Source organism: Bos indicus x Bos taurus, chromosome 17, assembly GCF_003369695.1.
Source record: "Bos indicus x Bos taurus breed Angus x Brahman F1 hybrid chromosome 17, Bos_hybrid_MaternalHap_v2.0, whole genome shotgun sequence".
Taxonomy (NCBI): Eukaryota; Metazoa; Chordata; class Mammalia; order Artiodactyla; family Bovidae; genus Bos; species Bos indicus x Bos taurus.
The window spans coordinates 62488234-62508245 of NC_040092.1; the positions used below are offsets into that span (position 1 = coordinate 62488234).

The 20012-nt window shown below is 40.2% G+C and overlaps 1 protein-coding gene across 4 annotated transcripts in view; it reads left to right on the forward strand.

The window, feature by feature from the left end:
• ARHGAP10 (Rho GTPase activating protein 10) overlaps positions 1 to 20012 on the forward strand; it is a 376879-nt gene that overhangs the window by 229717 nt on the left and 127150 nt on the right. For all 4 annotated transcript variants that reach the window (XM_027513410.1, XM_027513409.1, XM_027513413.1 and 1 more), the window contains 2 exons: positions 7026 to 7100; positions 13465 to 13552. In XM_027513410.1, coding sequence (XP_027369211.1) covers positions 7026 to 7100; positions 13465 to 13552 — 163 coding nt within the window. The remainder of the gene's footprint in view (positions 1 to 7025; positions 7101 to 13464; positions 13553 to 20012) is intronic.

The following is a 20012-nucleotide window of genomic DNA, read 5'->3' on the forward strand; positions in this document are numbered from 1 at the left end:
ATATCTGTTCCTCTATATCTGTTCCCTGACATTTAGGTTGCTTCCATGTTTGACTATTGTAAACAGTGCTTCAGTGAGCATCAGGGAACATGCATGTTTTTGAATTATGATTTTCTAGGGATATATGCCCGGGAGTGGGGTTGCGGGATCATATGGTAGCTCTAAGTTTCGTTTTTGAAGGAGCCTCCATACCGTTTTCCACAGCTGCTATAACAGCTCCCATCCCACCAAGTGTGGAGGGTGTACTTTTCTCCATACCTTCTCCGGCATTTGTTGTTTGTAGATTTTTTTTTGAAGATGGCCATTCTGACAGTGTGAGGTGATACTCATTGTAGTTTTGATTTGCTCTTGTCTAATAATTAGTGAAGTTGGGCATCTTTTCACTTTTTAGCAGTCTGTATGTCTTCTTTGGAGAAGTGTCTATTTAAATCTTCCACCCATTTTTTGGATACTTTTTTGATATTAAGTTTCATGAGCTGTTTATATATTTTGGAGATTAATCCCTTTTGAGTCACTTCATTTGCAAATATTTACTTCCATTCTGAGAGCTGTTGTTTTGTTTATTAATACCTTGGATATTTGAGTTTTTAGTTCCTAGGTGTAATGTCTGTTTTAGGCCAAGTCCAATCTATATCTGTAGTTCTAAATTAATTTCAAGTCAAATCAACCTAGGTATACTGTTCCATCCTCAACTAATCTATGCAAGGCACCGTGAAGGCTATTGAAAGCAAACACACCAAAAAACCCCAAACCAAAGCTAACCTACTATTTTTCAAGGTAATATGTCTACATATTTGGGGAGAGATGGAGGAACACAGGTCTTAATCTGAGAATTCTGAGGTGGACGTGTTTGAGAAAAGGTGGTATGCGGCATACATTGTCGAGCATATAGCATCTTTAGACAGGTTTGGTGTAGAAACTACTTTTAACATAGTGACGTATGAATATTCATACTGACTGGGGAAAAAGCAGACCGAAATAACCTGATGTCAGGTCAGGCATTGAGATGTTTGATTTTGGGAACTGTGAATGGGAGAATTTGGGCTTGTTTTAAATGTAATCAAATGTTAAAAGGAATTAATAATAAGTCAAATTCAGAAAAAGGGACTATCAGAGGGTGTGGAGAAAAAGGAACCCTCGTACACTGTTGTTAGGAATCTAAATTAGTGCACCCACTATGGAGAACAGTATGGAGGGTCCGTAAAGAAAACTGTGACTAGAATTAGAGCTGCCATATGACCCGTCAGTCTCCCTCCTGGGGATATGTCTAGAAAAGATGAAACTCTAATTCAAAAAAGACGCCTGGACCCCCCAGTGTTCGTAGCAACACAGTTTATAATGGCTGACACGTGGAAGCAATCCTAGTGCCTGCTGACAGATGAATGGATAGAGGACATGGTTCATATATAGAGTGGAATATCACTCAGCCATAAAATGTGATGCCGTCTGCAGCCCCGTGGAGAGACCTAGAGATTATCATACTAAGTGAAGAAGTTGGAGAAAGACTAATACCACTTGTATATGGAGTCCAAAATATACAAATGAACTTATTTACAACACAGAAAAAAATTCATAAACATAGAAACAAACTTAATAGTTCTCAAAGGAGATGGTGGTAGTGGGGGGGAGATGAATTAGGAGTTTGGGGTTAACAGATACACACTGCTGTATATAAATTAGATAAGCAACAAGGACCTACCGTATGGAACGGGGAACTATCGTCAATATCTGGTAATAACCTAGAATGGAAAATAATCTGAAAAAGAATACATATACACACACACACACATACACATAACTGAGTGAATTTGCTGTGTGGTTGAAACAAACACACGTTACAAGTGAACTATAGAACAATAGGAAAAAATGATGGAAAAAGAATACATAAGTTCAAAACAGATAACATTTGTAATTAAAGGAAATATCACTATGTGACAGTGATAGTGACAGAAGAAAGGTGGGATTTTTTTTTTCTAGTTTGAAGTTCTGGATGGGACTTTATCTTGCTCCCTGTTGACTCTTGGGCAGCTAGAATTTTACCCGCCGTGTATTTGATGAATAAATATTTGGCAGATGAGTCATTAATGAAGAGAAAGGGAAGAACTTCTCCCTCAGAGGGGACTTGGGCCTGAGGAGGGGATGAATTTGTTTTTTTGTGGGTAATAGTCAGGGGTCTATTCTGATACAGATGAATATTCTACAATAAATTATGGGTTGGTGAGGTGAGGCTTGTTATGAAGAGTTATGTGTCTATGCCTTACATGCTTGTTCAGCTGAGGAATTTGGACTTGATTTGATGACTTACTCTTAAGTGTGGATGGGAAAGACCTAAAATAATCAAAGTCACTTGAAAAATAAAAAGTAGAAAAAAATGATGGTGTTCAGAATGGATTATGGTTATGTTCGTCCCTATTAGGGGTGCTCAACATACAGTCATCAAATTCAAGGCCATGTTGAAGAAGCAGAGGTTAGTCTGAAGTGTGAAGAAAATGCAGACATTGGTCTGTTGAATTTGGAAAGTGAAAGGGAAGAAGTTAAAGAAAATTTTCAAAATTATAATACTTAGTGATGAGAAATAGTGATCCCTCTGGCTGGAAGAGGGAAATTTGGAAAGAAGTTGCAGAGATTATAAAAATCCTATGACTTGACATTTGGATTGGTAAAAAGCCTCTTGATGAAAGAGGAGAGTGAAAAAGTTGGCTTAAAGCTCAACATTTAGAAAACGAAGATCATGGCATCTGGTCCCATCACTTCATGGGAAATAGATGGGAAAACGGTGGAAACAGTGTCAGACTTTATTTTTGGGGGCTCCAAAATCACTGCAGATAGTGACTGCAGCCATGAAATTAAAAGACGCTTACTCCTTGGAAGAAAAGTTATGACCAACCTAGATAGCATATTGAAAAGCAGAGACATTACTTTGCCAACAAAGGACTGTCTAGTCAAGGCTATGGTTTTTCCAGGGGTCACGTATGGATGTGAGAGTTGGACTGTGAAGAAAGCTGAGCACCAAAGAATTGATGCTTTTGAACTGTGGTGTTGGAGAAGACTCTTGAGAGTCCCTTGGACTGGATCCAACCAGTCCATTCTAAAGGAGATCAGCCCTGGGATTTCTTTGGAGGGAATGATGCTAAAGCTGAAACTCCAGTCCTTTGGCCACCTCATGCGAAGAGTTGACTCATTGGAAAAGACTCTGATGCTTGGAGGGATTGGGGGCAGGAGGAGAAGGGGACGACAGAGGATGAGATGGCTGGATGGCATCACCGACTCGATGGACATGAATTTGGGTGAACTCTGGGAGTTGGTAATGGACAGGGAGGCCTTGTGTGCTGCAATTAATGGGGTTGCAAAGAGTCGGACACAACTGAGCAACTGAACTGATAGTCTTTGAATTTATTTATACGATGTGTTTTGTACATCATGCATGTGCTCATGGGTATAGTTTTTCTGATTATTTAGTCCAGAGCTTTTAAGGACAATGTGACAAGAAACAGAAAATTCTGCATGACTGGAGTATACGTGGTCCATGTGCTGTTTCCAAGTTGCTTTTGTACAAGGTTTATTTAAATTTATTTTAAAAAAGTAAAAAAAAATGTTGAGTAGCATTAATTCCCCCATGCACCTTTCATTATGCATTAGCAAATTAACTCTCCTTCTCTTAGGTTGATGAATGTGAACTTGATCAATTATCTGATCATAATTAGCAGCACAGAGTGATGACTGTTGCTGAAATAACATTCTTACTTTATTTCTCTACGTTTGTCAGGCACTTCTCAGAGGGGCATGTTAGTCTGCAGAATATGACTTGCTCTTTTGGCTTCTGGCTTTGAGGCCAAACTATTTTAGGTTTCTTAAATAGAGGAGTGTTGAAAAAAAAAATACTCTGGTATTTCAAACTCTCTGCACATAGCCTACTAGCCTCTAGGAGAAGAAAGGAGTGAGGCCTGGTCTTTTTTCCTCTGGCAGGTTCAAGCTCTGATTTTTGTGTTTTTTGACAGTGTTTCTAACTCTTGGCAGGGCTGATGTGCATTTTTATCCACCCTCAGCATTTCCTATCACAAAGGTGCCTCTTGGCTACTCTGATTCTTGAGCCTTCTGAACATCCGTGTAGAGACTGAAGGGCCAACCTTGGCCACCCTGGTTCTTTGAGCTCTAGAGGAAATCCAGAAAGAAGGTGTGTCTGTTTACTGGGACCGCCATACTCAAGGACCACAGACTGGGGGTCTTAAGCCACAGAAATTTCTTTTCTCATCGTTCTCGGGGCTGGAGATCCGGGACAGCGTGTTGGCATGCTGGTTTCTCCTGTAGAGCCCCTCCTCTGGGCTTGCAGACGGCTGTCTTCTCCCTCCGTTTCCACAGTGTCTTCCTTCTGTGTGTCTGAGGCTTGACCTCTGCTTATAAGGACACCAGTCTTATTGGATCAGGACCTGCCCTCATGACCTTGTTTTAACTTAACCACCTCTTTTAAAGACTTTGGTTACCAAAACTGTCACATTCTGGGATACTGGGGTTTAGGACGTCAACATATGAGTTTTGGGGGACATGTAACAGACAAACAGGGCATTCAGAAGTTTGAAGCTGAGTGAGGAGACGTAAGGGCTTCCCAGGTGGCTCAGTGGTAAAAGAATCTGCCTGCTAATGTAGGAGATGCAGGAGACTCAGGTTCCATTCCTGGGTCAGGAAGATATTCCGGAGGAGGAAATGGCAACCCACTCCAGTATTCTTGCCTGGAGAATCTCAAGGACAGAGGAGCCCGGCGGGCTACAGTTCTTAGGGTTACAACAAGTTGGATATGACTAATCAACTGAGCATGCACACAAGGAGAAGTAAAGGCCAAAAAGTGAAACAGAAGGAACAGAAACGCTCAGTTTTGTAAGGAGTAATGAAGCATGGTGTATGCGGTGTGTTATAATAAGCAGGGCACATGTATGTATCATTTGTGTTCTCCCAGTGAGACAGACTGGGACCTGGGACCCTTTGCTGCAATGCTTGTACCTGGACAAATGTCTCCTTGAGACAAAGAAACATTGTTTTGTCTTTGTCAAATACAAGGAAACTGTTGTTGTTCAGTCACTCAGTCATGTCCAACTCTTTGTGACCCCCTGGACTGCAGCACGCCAGGCTTCCCTGTACTTCACCATCTCCTGGAACTTGCTGAAACTCATGTCTATCAAGCTGGTGATGCCGTCCAACCATCTCGTCCTCTGTTGTCCCCTTCTCCTCCTGCCTTCAATCTTCAGGGTCTTTTGCAATGAGTCGGCTTTGTATTAGGTGGCCAAAGTATTGGAGCTTCAGCTCAGAGAAACTGTAAGGGACTGAAAATAACTGCATGTGTGCTCAGTTGGCGCAAATCATGGGCAACAGGATACAAAAAGACCAAAAAAATCCAACTGCTACTTCTGAAGAGCCAGGAAGCAAAAGCACACGCCCCTCTGCACACATGGACACCAAAAGGGTGGGCAGACCACCTAAGCCACCCCCCAACCCAACCTCTGGGCCCGCCCCTACCCTCACCTGTGTAAGGAACCAGCTCTCCCCCCACCTCGGGCAGTGAGCTGGGGAACCTGTTATTTGTTCTTGCTCCCCCATACTACAGCAGGGGCCCCAGTAAAGCCTTGCCTGAATTTCTTGTCTGGCCTTAGTCAGTTTCTATTAATTAAGGAAGGCCAAGAGACCTGGCCTGTATCACCATGCTAGTTAGTACATGGGGAGAGACACTGTCCTGACCTTGGAGGCAGCATTGAGGCTCAGAGAAGGTTCCTGGCCTGCCCTGGGTCTCAGAACTCAGGAGTGACTGGGCTGTGACTTGAATCCAGTTCTTTAGACTCTGGCTGGTACACTTGTCACCATACAGGGAGGCCAAAAAAAAAAAAAAAAAAAAGAGAAAGTTCTCTTGGGTTCCTTGGCCTTTTTGGTGCGGTGTTTTGTTTTGGAAACTGCGGATTAGAGCCATGGTCTCCTGGCCAGCCAGTCCGGTTCTTGTTAGTTTTAGCATTTGTGGTGCAGAAAATAAACACACAGAGTTTCCCTCTTTTAAGAAATAAAGATATTAAATCACACTTTTTGGAAGTCGTGATTTTATTATGGAAATTTCAAGCCCAGAAAAGATAAGAGGGCACAATGAACTCTGCATTCTTGTGCAGACTCAAAAATTTTCAAGATTTTACTAGTCTCCTCATCTTTCCCTTCCTCCTCCTTCAAGCAAATCTAAGATAGATTACTCTTACTCCTTTCAATATGCAACATGAACAATAAAGACATTTTCTTACATAACCCTAATGCCACTCCAAGTTTCCTGATTGCTTAAAAAATGTCCTTTTTTGCCGTGTTCACATCAGAATTCAAACAATCATGTGTCCAACATACTGAGTTACATTTGCTGATACATTTTCTTGCCTTTATTTCTTGTCTGTTGTACTTTGAGATACTTTGTTTCCAGGTCTCCACAGAGGGAGAATGCAGTGATTTGTTTCATTTTGATATATAATTTTGATGTGATCCTCATTTGGAGTTTTAGTGTTTCTCTGGACAATGCATGTACTGCCCTAAAGGAAACACAAAAGAAAACAAATTTTGCCTTACTTTTGATTAAGTGATTTCCTTGGTCTTCAAGAATCATCCAAACAATTTCTTTCTATGTACCAGTCAGCACCATATTATTTTAAAAGGCTAAAACTTGTCAAGAACAATCTCAAGAATACCTAAACATAGGAAATGCGGAAGATACAGTGCATCTTTACAAATTGCATTGGTGTGTGTGACGACTGCTTAGCTAATGTTTTTTCATTTACTGCTTACTCCTTACATTTTGTCCACATGGAACTTTGTTTTATTTTTTTCCAGCTGTAACTCTTGAATACCAAGCTGCTAAGACAAGTTGGTAAACACTCTTGTCAAACATTATTTTTATAGGCGACAGGAATGCTGTTAATGTGAGCTAGCAAGAATTCTGTGTGCAACTGTGTGTCGACAGCTTTTCAGATTTGAATGTCTGTATTTTGCTAACATTTTTTCTCTTCCAATAGGTATAAACGACCAAGGATTGTATAGAGTTGTGGGGGTGAGTTCAAAGGTCCAGAGACTTCTGAGTATGTTGATGGGTATGCCTCTTTTCTAATCATTTTCCATGCGTTATTTGTTGATGTTCGTTGACTTTACAACTTGTTTCATAGTAACATAACTCAGAAATCCATTCTGTTCTACTGCCTCCAGGAGTTTTCTCCTGAGCAGAGTTGGCTCAGATAAGTCGATTAGTGTTTGCTCAGGCCTCTCTTACTAAGAAAGGGAGGAAGAAAAGAAGACCGCTCACGGGTGAATGTCTTCTGCTTGCTTCTCCCAGGAAAGGAAAAGCCAGGCTTCTGATTCGCCTGGCTTCCAAATTGCCTGTGCAGTCTTGACAGTACATTTGGTTGGACAAGACCACAGGGACACGTTCGTTTTTCTGGAGCTCCCCAGCTGTCACTCGACAGCGAGGGTCTGATTCTCAGGGATTCATTGGTATTCACACTGGCTTGTTTGTATCAGGCTCTTCTCCAGAACCATGCCTTCTCCATCTGTGCTGATAACACAGTGTTCTTTGGCACCGCAGACAAGAGGAAGCCAGAAAGTGAATTCATTTCATTACCCCAGACATTATGCGAATGACAAAGTGTTTTTACATTACACTCTGCTGTCAGCTTGGTGCCACCTGTAAAAGGCCCCACTTCTCCCTGCACCCTAGCCCCAAGCAGGCTACCTCCTGGGGGGTGATGAGAACTCATCAGGCTTCAGGGCCCATGTGTCAAACCGATCTGTCATTATGACCTTGCTAAATATTAATTAATTTGCTATCTCACTTTAATCAATATTAACAGTACCCTCAGGTGTTCTATCAATGCATTTAAACCTGTCTACCTCTTAAAGTGTTGCAAAGGCTCACTTTGAGGAAGCTTGAACCGAGCTGCATAAAATCAACTGGGGTGTTACAGATAGCATTGCTCGTTTGGCTGTGTTTGAATTCAGGATTTAATAAGCAACAACCCTTTTTTTAGATATTAACCACAGGAAAAATGGCTCGTCATCACTTGGAAGAGCCTTATTAGAATACATTCGCTTTTCATGAGCTGTTTTCATTTTCTGCCTCTCTGGTTTAACTTGGGTGTGCAGTTTTGGCAGTCAGATTTTCCTTTTTACCATTAGTGGGCTCCAAATTAAATAGACTCAGGTTGCCAGTGGTTCAGTAGCAGCTGGCAGAGTTTAATGGGACAACAGCATCTGCTTTTAGTTAATTTTAAAATTAGAAACACTTCTCTCATTTCCAAGATGGTGTTACAGTGATTAGAACTGGAAGACTTTGTTGGTATCAGAAAGGGAGATTTGGCTGAAAGGCCCACTTGGCAGTGAATGGGTCATAAGGATCCTAGGGTCATTTTACTATCTTCTCGTTCATGTTCAAGGGCAGCTCGAACAAGTGCCTGTCCCTGTGGTCACCCTGAGGTGTTAAGCTGCCTCCAAATTTGTTCTTAATCTCATAAAAGCCCACATGATCATCAGCATCCCTAGACCCGGGTGGTGCTTTGCTGTGCTTGTGGGAAATGTCCCAAGACAGTCCTTCACTTGCAAGGTGTTTAAAATATCTAAACCCTTAAAAATTCATGACCTGGAAAACTGTTTTCACTTTCCATGAGACTCAGGGTAGAGAAGTCCAGGACACAAGCGTGACACCACCACATTTAAGTTGCTGGCAAAAGAAATGCTGTATTTTCAGTAATATTATTCTGCCATCAGAGAAAATCAGAGAATTAACACAAGACAAAGATACTGACTTGTTATTTTTCTTATTAAGTAAAGCATTTAAGGGAACAGTACTAGATAAATTTATTTTACTTCATCTCTAAATAATTCCTAGTATGAATTTGAAGTTGATCAGTCACAAACTTTGGATTTTTATTAGCATTAACATCATTTTTTGTTACTTTGTGTTACCAACTCAAACTTTAGTTCTTAGATTCATTCACTGTTTTCAAATGAATTTCAAGATGGCCTTAAGATGTTTCTTTCCTTTCTTGCTGATTCAGCAAGTGTACAAATTGAACTAATTTATGCTTTTTCAGAAAAAGAATTTTAGAATTTCTGAATAGTTGTGTACATTCTATCCCATAGATGTTTTTTCTTTCCAACTTTTCCCAACCTCTCTACACTGTTTCAAAGGTATATGTGTTAAATAGAAAAAATTGGGTGAGTCTGCCAGATTTTTAACTTTGCTCTATTGTACCAATCTGTTTTTCCCTCGTATAACTTATTAATTATGTTAATTTATTAACTTATTAATTATGTTAATTTTGCCTGTTTGTGATATTAGGTAATTATTTTTTAAAAATATGTATCTATTCATTTATTTTTAACAAACAATTTTTTTTTATTTTGAAATAGTCTCAAGCCTACAGAAAAATTGCAGCTATTGTACACCGGAGTCTCACAATAACCCTTCCTCAGATTTATTAAGTTTTAACATTTTTAGGCAGTTATTTTTTTAAATTTCTGTTCCTCTAGATAATATTTATTTCAAATTTGATTGTTTTCAAAGTGTTTTTGTTCATAATGCATTTTTTCTTTGCAGAAATGAAGACTAATATAACTTCTTAAGAATCTGAGAAAAAGTTCTAAGTTGTTTTATATTTTCTGACAGGAATTTCTGTGTTTTTTTTTTTTTTTCCTTTGTCCTGGTTCTTTGTCATTCTTAAGAACCAGTCATATACTTTGCTATTATTTTTCTATTATTGCCATTTTTATGTAAAATATTTTTGTGTTTCTGTACTTTTTAAATATTCCTGTGTTAAATGTTTGTGATGGTTTCTAAGAGAAGGGTGCATGCTTAATATCTTGCATGTATTTCTCTGCTTGTTTCTCTTGGGTATGTTTGTAGTCTTCACATTTAAGATTGCAACAGAGGGAAATATTTCTCTCTTCTTCCTCCTCCTCTTCCTTCCCCTCCTCCTCTTCCTCTCCATCCTCCCTTCCCCATTCCTGTTTGCCTCTCCCCTTCCTTCTCCTCTCTCCACCACCCATGAAATCCTGATGGCAGTTGACCATTAAGGCCCTCTAAACAGACACATTGTTTTACTCCTCCAGGTGAGGTAGGGAGGGGGAAGCTGCCTTCCCCCCTGGTGAGGATAGTTGTTTGTCTTGGTCCTTCTCCATCCCCTGGGCAGAAGGTTGCGGGCTGCTGAGTTTTGCAGCAGCCTCCCAGCGTCCCCTCAGACCATGCTTCTTCAGGTTCCACACACACATGCCTCAGTGCCTGCCTTCCCCTTACACGTGTTTTTCTTTTCCTCCTTCTTCCTCTTCTTTTTTCTCTAATAGAGGGCACACATAGTCTGTTAGAAGTTTTTTGGTTGGTTGGTTTGTTTTTTATGAGAAACTCGAGGCAGTTGGGAAAGGCAAGGAGAAACAGCAGATGAGGTGTCTTTGGGTGAGTCATGGTGTTTTAGTAAGTGGGGTGAGGATGTAACAGATGAGCTGTGGTCCCTATTGGGAGGCTGGAACCGAGCTGAGTTACAGTTGTCCTGTGGGCTTCCTTCTGCATGGTAGAGTGAGAGCAGCAGAGCAGTGCTGGGGAAATCAGTGGTAACTTGTGTGTGCTGGTGAATCTTCTGTTTCTAAATTTAATTTGCAGAAACAGCTGGGTGATTTTATTTATTTAAGACATAGAACCACAGAAAGCCAGAAATCAAATTGATTTGGAGTTGTTTTTACCATAAGCCTATTGTGTTGCTTACTTTGTTTGTAGGACAACTTTTCACATAGGTTGAGGGGAAAAGCAAACTAATGGAGCTGAAAAAGATCCTGGTTTGGGGTTATAAAGAATATTCTCAAAACTCATTCAGGCACTGTGCATCTTCAAGTACTTTAGGACCCAAGTCAGTGTCCAGTAAGATGTCAGCACTTCGGGCTGGGCTGCAAGTTTCCAGTTTCAAAAAGAAAAATGACCACTGGTTATGTAATTATGAAACGTCTATCCAAATACAAAGTCAGCTCTTTGTGTCTCTGCTCACTAGTGTAGGTTTTAAACTAATCCATGTGGTGTAATATTCCTTGGCCAGAGAAGGAACAGAATTTCTACCTTATTTGTAGTAGAGCATATATTCTAATTGAACCCTCTAAGTGCATTTTTAAGTTTGAATCCCAAATAAGTTACTAACAAATTTATCTAGTCCCAGTGCATCCACAGATTTTCAAGAGCTGCTAGGGATGGGTGATTGAGTTATTTGAAAACAGTGACAATTTAATGGAGGAGTAATACCATGGACACCATGTAGTCATTGGTTTCTATTGTGACAGCTCCTTTTTATTCCATAAATGCAAAAGGTGGCTTATTTTCCCATAGAAAGACTATGATTCTCAAAATATAAAATAATCATCAAAAGCTGAAAGTGAAAGATTTCCTTTCGAAGCCTCCTGGATTTTAAAATGGTGATTTGCTGGTAGCAAGTTGATTGAAAATGTTATCTGACTTGTATGAGATTTAAATAATTGATTTAATGAGAGAGAGAATATTCAGTTACTGCAGTAATTGGTTGGCAAAGCCTTTAGAGCAGAATTATTTAGTCCTAGTTATGAAGGATTGCACCTTTAATCAGGGTGCTTAATTTGATTTCTTGAATGTATCTGTGGCTTGTCTGACAAGCGCAGTAACAAATGAGTTCTGAATTGTAGGAACCGATCAAAATGTAATCAGTGTCAATTGCCATTGTTGTAGTTTATTGCATCTTGCTGTCAGTTGCTGTAATCAAGAGCTGTTGAAGTGCTTTAAAAAGTCTCTAGACTTTTGAGTAATTGACTTCATATATCTGATGTTACGGCTGTGAAATAACCATCATTTCCTGTTTTACTTTATTTTCGAAAAATTTGAGGGTAGCATTGTGTTGTCACGCATCTTTTCTCTTTTAAGAGGCACGCGTGACTTAATGCACTGTTCCGTTTGAACAGGATTTTCTTTTTTGAGCTTTAATTTGAAAAGGGTATACCAACAAAGTGTTTCCTTGCGTATTTAGACAAATATAGTGCAATGAAGGAAAAAAACCCTGAAACGACTAGTTTTTTGGGGAATCTTAGTTGAAACATTCTGGAATGAGGGGGAAATAAGTCTCTTTCACAAATCTCTTATTTTCTCCTTTGCATGGTTGGAGTGTAGAAACTCAAAGCAGTTTCTGCTGATTGACTGATGTCATTCATCATAACCCATTTACTGCTTCTCTCTTTGGGTAGAATGCTTATACTTTCGGTGACTCAGCTCTGGTGATTACCTGCACATTTAATGATTCATGGAAGTCTGCATACAGCCCTGATTGACTGATGCTCTCAATAGAGCGCTTATATCACCTCCATTGAGCACAGGAAGAGCTGACGTTCAGATAGGTTAGAACTGACTAGAGTGATGAGGCTGGTCAGGTTTGCAGTGGGACTTAAGCCTAGGCATGTGATCCTTTGACGCACTGTCTTCCCTGCCACTGGGTCACAGCCTTCCAAGGCTTGGAGATGCCACCACACTCAGAATGCTTGCTTTCCCCACCATCCTTCTTTTTAAATTTCAGAACTGACTTTTTCCTTTTCAAAACCAACTGTACATTCCATCTCCTCCTCCCTCTCCTGCCCCTTCTCCTTCAACTCTTCTTGTTCTTTTTTTAGTGCATGTTTTATGTCTTTAGAGCTTACTAGGTATTTGAAAGGGCATTTGGAAGAAACACGTTATTAATTAAATAATTTCAGGACAAAGAAAACCAATTTAGCATGAATGTCAGAAATGTTTTGTAGCGGCTTCTAATAAATACCTCCTGGATGAGAGTATAAATTGTAATGTTAATAGGAAAGATTACTCATAAAAGACTTTTTAAGTTTGTGTGTCATCATATTTCTGTTTTGGTTGATCATGTATTAGTCTTTGGAGAGATAGTATGATGAGTGCAAACCTTAGAAGTGTGGGACCAGACTTAGCTTCCTTCTTCTCCACTGAGTTGTTGATCTTCTTGTAGTAATTTTAACATTAAGGGTGCTGTTTCCCCTGTCATAACACAGTGTGATAACAATAATGCCACCCGAAGCAAGTTCAGATATGTAGGCACTTCGTATGTCACATGCTATAAGCCATGGCTGCTGAGTAGCATCTTATAATAGTAGTAGTAATAGCAATCTATGCTTTGCAGTTGTGAATACTGAAATGCTTTTTTAAGATCTTCCATACTCCTAGCCCAACCCTTACCCTTTTACTTTGATCTCCACTACAGATTTTCTGAAGTGCTAGAAATGTCTGAGAATAGAACATGGCTTGTAATATGATAAGAAATTGTATGTAATGTTTTTTATAGGAAACCGCAGAACTCAATATTTGTGGTTTGGCTGTTTAAGAATCTAAGCATTGTCAGGCCGTCAAGAGGGCCTCTGAATGGTCAGGTTTTAATATTTGTTTCTTCCTTGCTTGCTCACTAGACGTGAAGACCTGCAACGAGGTAGACCTGGAGAATTCCGTCGATTGGGAAGTGAAGACAATAACAAGTGCCCTGAAACAGTATTTGAGGTGAGCTTCTCTTGGTAGCGGGGGGAAGAGCAGACTGTGTCTAACACACAGCCAATGTTGACTCTGCATGTGCAACTCAAAAGTGAAAGTTTATATGCAAGTATAAACTATGAGGTACCTAATGTGATGCTCCAGGAAGTGTGGTCCATAGTCAGTGAACATCAGCTGACAGATCGATTGCAACTGAAGAGAATTGGAAGAGACTTGGGTTTTGAAATGCGGATGTGAGTTTTCGGAATTAAATGCTCTGAAACAGTGAGGAAGAAGGCTATTTATTAACATTCATTGAATCTTTTCTTTGTGTTGTAGGCTAAAGTGAAGATATCTTAATTTAAATGTAAACCCTGTGAAGTTAAACACTTATGATAATGACACAAAGATACAAAGCTATTTGAAAAGAAGTTTAATTGATGAGGTGTTTTTTAAAGATGAACTTTGAGTTTCACATTTTTGCTATCGAGTGCCAAGAAGGTTCAGCATTTCTATGAGCATTCACTTCCTTGAAAAAATAAAGGAACTGAGTGATCACAAAGCTGGAGGTTAGATGAAGGACAAGTACATGGAGCAAAGGAATGGGAAATAGTCGCAGCTGTGGTTCCTCGGCTCTGGGTCTGCGGGGGACTTTGATTTTTGTCTGGCAGTCAAATGGCACTGCCTCCCCAGCACGAGTTCTTTTTAACCAACACACAGGATTATTTTTCAGGGAAATGCTATTTGGGTTCCAACAAGCACATTAGAGTCAACTGATAGTACGTATTTTATATTTAAAAATTTCAAACATATAGGCTTGAAGATGAATATAATGACTTCTCATCGCCCCAGTATCCTGCTTCTTCAGTTTTCAACATTCGACACTTCTTGTTTCGTCAGTCTCCCTACTGCCACGTTTTGGGGATAATACTTTAGAGATTTTCTAAACCATCATATTGCTGCACTCATAAATCTTTGAGTGTGTCTCAGAAAAGACAAGGACTTTAAAAAAGGGGCCAAATAGAAAAGACAAAATGTATCATGCTTGTGCACTCAGTCATGTCCAACTCTTTGCAACCCCTTGGACTGTAGCCCGCCAGGCTCCTCTGTCGGTGGGATTCTCCAGGCAAGCATACTGGAGTGGGTTGCCATTTCCTCCTCCAGGGAGTTCCAGTAATTCCCCAAATGCTGGGACAACGAGAGGGTCTCCCCTGCCCCCAGGTGTGCAAAATGTCTCACGTTGGATGAGAAGCTGACCGATGTGGTGACTCAATATAGTGTGTTGTATGTGGGAATCTTGTCATTTTTATTACTGCTTCCCCAGCGTTAACAGTAATAAAACAATAGTTAAGGGGTTTCTGAGGTGGTCTTGTGGTGAAGAATCCGCCTTCCGATGCGGGCCACTGGGATTCGATCTCTGGTCAGGGAACTAGGATCCCACATGCTGCAGGGCATCCAAGCCCATGAACAGTGATTACTGCGCCTGTGTGACACCGGAAATAGCCCACGAGCCACAAGGAAGACCCAGAGCAGCCAAAATTTAAAAAAAACAAACCTAAAAACACCCAATAATTCTTATTTTTTTATGCTGCATTGGTTGGCTAGACATACAGCAATGATGTAAGTAGCATGAAGATATTTAGATACGAATTCATTTTTATTGGAAATGAAGCACTCGCTATGGGATTTCTAAGCGATCTCATCCCCCACCCCCTTTTCTTTTCTTTTCAGAACCCTTTAACTTTCATTCTCTGACAGATAAACAGTTTCCTTTATCCCTCCTTCCTCCTTGATCCCGTTTTGAAGCAAAACCAGAGCTTTGCGTTTTGATTGTGTCGTCTTTTTCTTTATTTAGTCTGTGGTGTAATTCGTTTTATTTTTCTTCTTTGAGTATAGGGGATGAAGGGGAGAGAGAGGAAGCCAGAGAACAGCTTCTCTTCACTAGTGCTTTTCAGGTTTAGTTCTACTGTCTCCAGTTGTCGGTGTGTGTGTGCGCGCGCGCTGCAGCATCATACATTGTATGTAAGATAAAATAGTGGCTGGAGGGGCCTGGTGGAAGGATGAGACCGGTGTTAAAGGGGACAGACCTGTAATGGGAGGTAAACAGGCCACAGAGATGTAATGCACAGTATAACGGCTGTAGACAGCAGTGGACTGTAATTAGGTGATGTGATGAATACTGCTAAATCAGTTATCACATCACAATATATGAATTATCAAAATAACACCCTGTACACCTTCCACTTATCTAATGTTCCAAGTGAAATTTATTCAGTAAAAACTGAAATGTAGGGGGAGCATAGTCTGTAAATATATTTTTGCATCTGTTTTGCAAAGCGGTTTTATTGAAGTGTAATTGATGTACAAGAAACTGCATATATTCATAAAATATCTTTGGACAAGTTTGATGTGCATGTACATCTGTGACGCCGTCAGCAAAGCCCGGATGGTGAACCTGCCATCAGGGGTTCCTCAAGCCCCTTTGAATTCGCTCTCTCTCACTCTTCTCATTCCCTCATCCCTGGGCAAACCTCTTGGCTTGCTTTCTGTCACTATACATTGATTGACATTTCCTGTAATTTCATATAAATGGAGTCATACAGCATGTACTTTTAAAAATCTGGGTTCTTGGACTGTCCTGGTGGTCCAGAGGGTAAGACTAGGCTCTTCCAACGCAGGGGGCACTGGTTCCATCCCTGGTCAGGGTTCTGGGATCCCACATGCTGCATGGCCAAAAAAGTAAAAAAAAATCTGGGTTCTTTCACTTGGTATAATTTGAGATTCACCTGTGTTGTAGCAAGCACCAGTTGTCCATTCCTTCTTGATGCTAACTGGTGTTGCTTTTTATGGATATACCACAAATTTCTTCTTTCATCCATTTACCTGTTAATAGATACTTGCATCATTTGTTGCTTTTGGCTGTTATAAATAAAGCTGCTAAACATCTTTGTGTAATTAATCTTTTGAGTGAACGTAGGCTTCCCAGGTGGCGCCAGTGGTAAAGGATCCTCCTGCCAGTGCAGGGGATACAAGAAACTGGTGTTTGATCCCTGGGTGGGAAGATCTCCTGGAGAAGGAAATGGCAATTCAGTTCAATATTCTTGCCTGGAAAATTCCAGGCACAGAGGAGCCTGGCAGGCTACAGTCCATGGGGTCACAAAGAACCAGACACAACTGAGCACCGAGGCGTTCGTTTCTCTTGCATGAATCCTAAGAGTGTAGTGCCTGGGTCTTATGACAGGTATATATTTAACTTTTGGGGAAACAGACAAACTTCTTTCCAGAGTGGCTATGTTTTTTTGCATTCCCACTTATGATATACAAGAGTTCCATTTCCTTTATATCCTAGCTAGATCTTGTTATTTTGGATACAGATCCTTAGATATCTGCTTTGCAAATGTTTTCTTCCAACCTTTGTGGCTTGTCTTTTTATTCCCTTCAAAGTGTCCTTCAAAGAGCGTTTAAAACTTTTGATGATGTTGCATTTATTTATTAGTTGCTATGGACTGTACTTTTGCCTAATGCAAAGTCACAAAGATTTTGTTTTCTTCCAGGAGTTTTATAGTTTTAAGTTTTACACGTAGGTCTATGATCTATTTTAAGTTAGTTGTTTTATAAGATACAGAGTATGGATATGAGTTCACTTTTGAATGTGGATATCCAGTTGCTTCAGTACCATTTGTGGGAAAAACTATCCTTTCTCCTCTAAATTGTCTATTGAGATGATCTTACAGTTTTTCTTCTTTAGTTTGCTAGAATGGTGGTGGTGGTTGTGAGTTGCATTAATTTTATTTTAATATTAAGGCAGTTATGTTTCTGTGATGGGCTTCCTTGGTGGCTCAGTGGTAAAGAATCTTGCCTGCCGATGTAGGAAATGTGGGTTCAATCCCTGGGTTGGGAAGATCCCCTGAAGGAGGAAACGGCAACCCATTTCAGTATTCTTGCTAGGAAGATCCCACGGATAGTGGAATCTGGCAGGCCACAGTCCATGGGGTCACAGAGGAGTTGGGCATGACTTAGCGACTAAAAAACCAATAATTTCTGTGATAAATCCAACTTAGTCACAATGTATTATCCTTTTATTTATCTTACTGAATTCCAGTTGTTAACACTTTATGTAGAATAGTTGCATCTACATTCATAAGTAATATCAGTAATATCTATAGTCTTTTTGTCTTTAATTTTGGTATTAATACTAAGGTAAATGCTGATATCAAGGAATGACTTAGAAAGTATTCCCTCTTATATTTTCTGGAAGGATTTGCATAGAATTGGTAGTATTCCTTCTTTAATTGTTTGGTAGAATTTATCAGTGAGTCATCTGGGTCTAGAGTTTTCTTATTGGCAGGATGTTTACAAATTCATTTTCTCTAACAGACGTGGGATAGCTGTTTCTCAGAGGAAGTACTTCTTATGGAGTGAGCTTTGATAGTTTATGTCTTTTAAGACGTTTGTCCATTTCATCTAAACTGTTGAATTTGTGGGCATGAATAGTTTCATAACATTTTATTGTCTTTAGAGCCGGCAGTGATTCTTCAGTCACCTCTGTTACTTGTGACTGGTAATTTGTGTTTTCTATCTTTTATTTCCTAATTATTATGGCTAGGCCTCCCAGGTGGCGCTAGTGGTAAAGAACCTGTCTGCCAGTGCAGGAGATGTAAGAACCCTGGGTTCCATCCCTGGGTGGGGAAGATCCCATAGAGAAGGAAATGGCAACCCACTCCGGTATTCTTCCGTAGAGAATCCCATGGACAGAGGAGCTGGTGGGCTGTAGTCCATGGGGTCACAAAAGAATCGGACACGACTGAGTACTGAGCAGCCGCAGACTTAACAACTTTATGGATTATGTAGAACCGGTTTTTGTATTCACTTATTTTCTCTGTTGTGTTTTGTTTTCTGTTTGATTGACTTCTGCTCTGATCTTTGTTTCTGTTTTTCTGCTTATTTTCAGTTTAATTTACTTTGTTTTTTTTTTTTTTTTTGGCTGTTCAGGGTAGAAAGTTTAAGACTTTTTTCTAACATAAGTACTTAGTGGTATAAAATTTCCCCCAAATACTGTTTTACCAATATCCCTTAAATTCTGATAAGTCTTATTTTCATTTTAATTCACAGTACTTCCTAGTTTTCCTTTCTTTGAGGTTTTCTAGATGTCTCTGTTCAGATCAGATCAGATCAGATCACTCAGTCGTGTCTGACTCTTTGCGACCCCATGAATCGCAGCACGCCAGGCCTCCCTGTCCAACACCAACTCCTGGAGTTCACTCAGACTCACATCCATCCAGTCAGTGATGCCATCCTGCCTCTGTCATCCCCTTCTCCTCCTGCCCCCAATCCCTCCTAGCATCAGAGTCTTTTCCAGTGAGTCAACTCTTTGCATGAGGTGGCCAAAGTACTGGAGTTTCAGCTTTAGCATCATTCCCTCCAAAGAAATCCCAGGGCTGATCTCCTTCAGAATGGACTGGTTGGATCTCCTTGCAGTCCAAGGGACTCTCAAGAGTCTTCTCCAACACCACAGTTCAAAAGCATCAATTCTTTGGTGCTCAGCCTTCTTCACAGTCCAACTCTCACATCCATACATGACCACAGGAAAAACCATAGCCTTGACTAGACAGACCTTTATTGGCAAGGTAATGTCTCTGCTTTTGAATATGCTATCTAGATTGGTCATAACTTTCCTTCCAAGGAGTAAGCGTCTTTTAATTTCATGGCTGCAGTCACCATCTGCAGTGATTTTGGAGCCTAGAAAAATAAAAATAAATTCAGACTTAAATTGAAGAAAGTAGGGAAAACCACTAGACCATTCAGGTATGACCTAAATCAAATCCCTTATGATTATACAGTGGAAGTGAGAAATAGATTTAAGGGCCTAGATCTGATAGATAGAGTGCCTGATGAACTATGGAATGAAGTTCGTGACATTGTACAGGAGACAGGGATCAAGACCATCCCCATGGAAAAGAAATGCAATAAAGCAAAATGGCTGTCTGGGGAGGCCTTACAAATAGCTGTGAAAAGAAGAGAAGTGAAAAGCAAAGGAGAAAAGGAAAGATATAAGCATCTGAATGCAGAGTTCCAAAGAATAGCAAGAAGAGATAAGAAAGCCTTCTTCAGCGATCAATGCAAAGAAATAGAGGAAAACAACAGAATGGGAAAGACTAGGGATCTTTTCAAGAAAATCAGAGATGCCAAAGGAACATTTCATGCAAAGATGGGCTCAATAAAGGACAGAAATGATATGGACCTAACAAAAGCAGAAGATATTAAAAAGAGATGGCAAGAATACACAGAAGAACTGTACAAAAAAGATCTTCACGACCCAGATAATCACGATGGTGTGATCACTCACCTAGAGCCAGACATCCTGGAATGTGAAGTCAAGTGGGCCTTAGAAAGCATCACTATGAACAAAGCTAGTGGAGGTGATGGAATTCCAGTTGAGCTATTCCAAATCCTGAAAGATGATGCTGTACAAGTGCTGCACTCAATATGC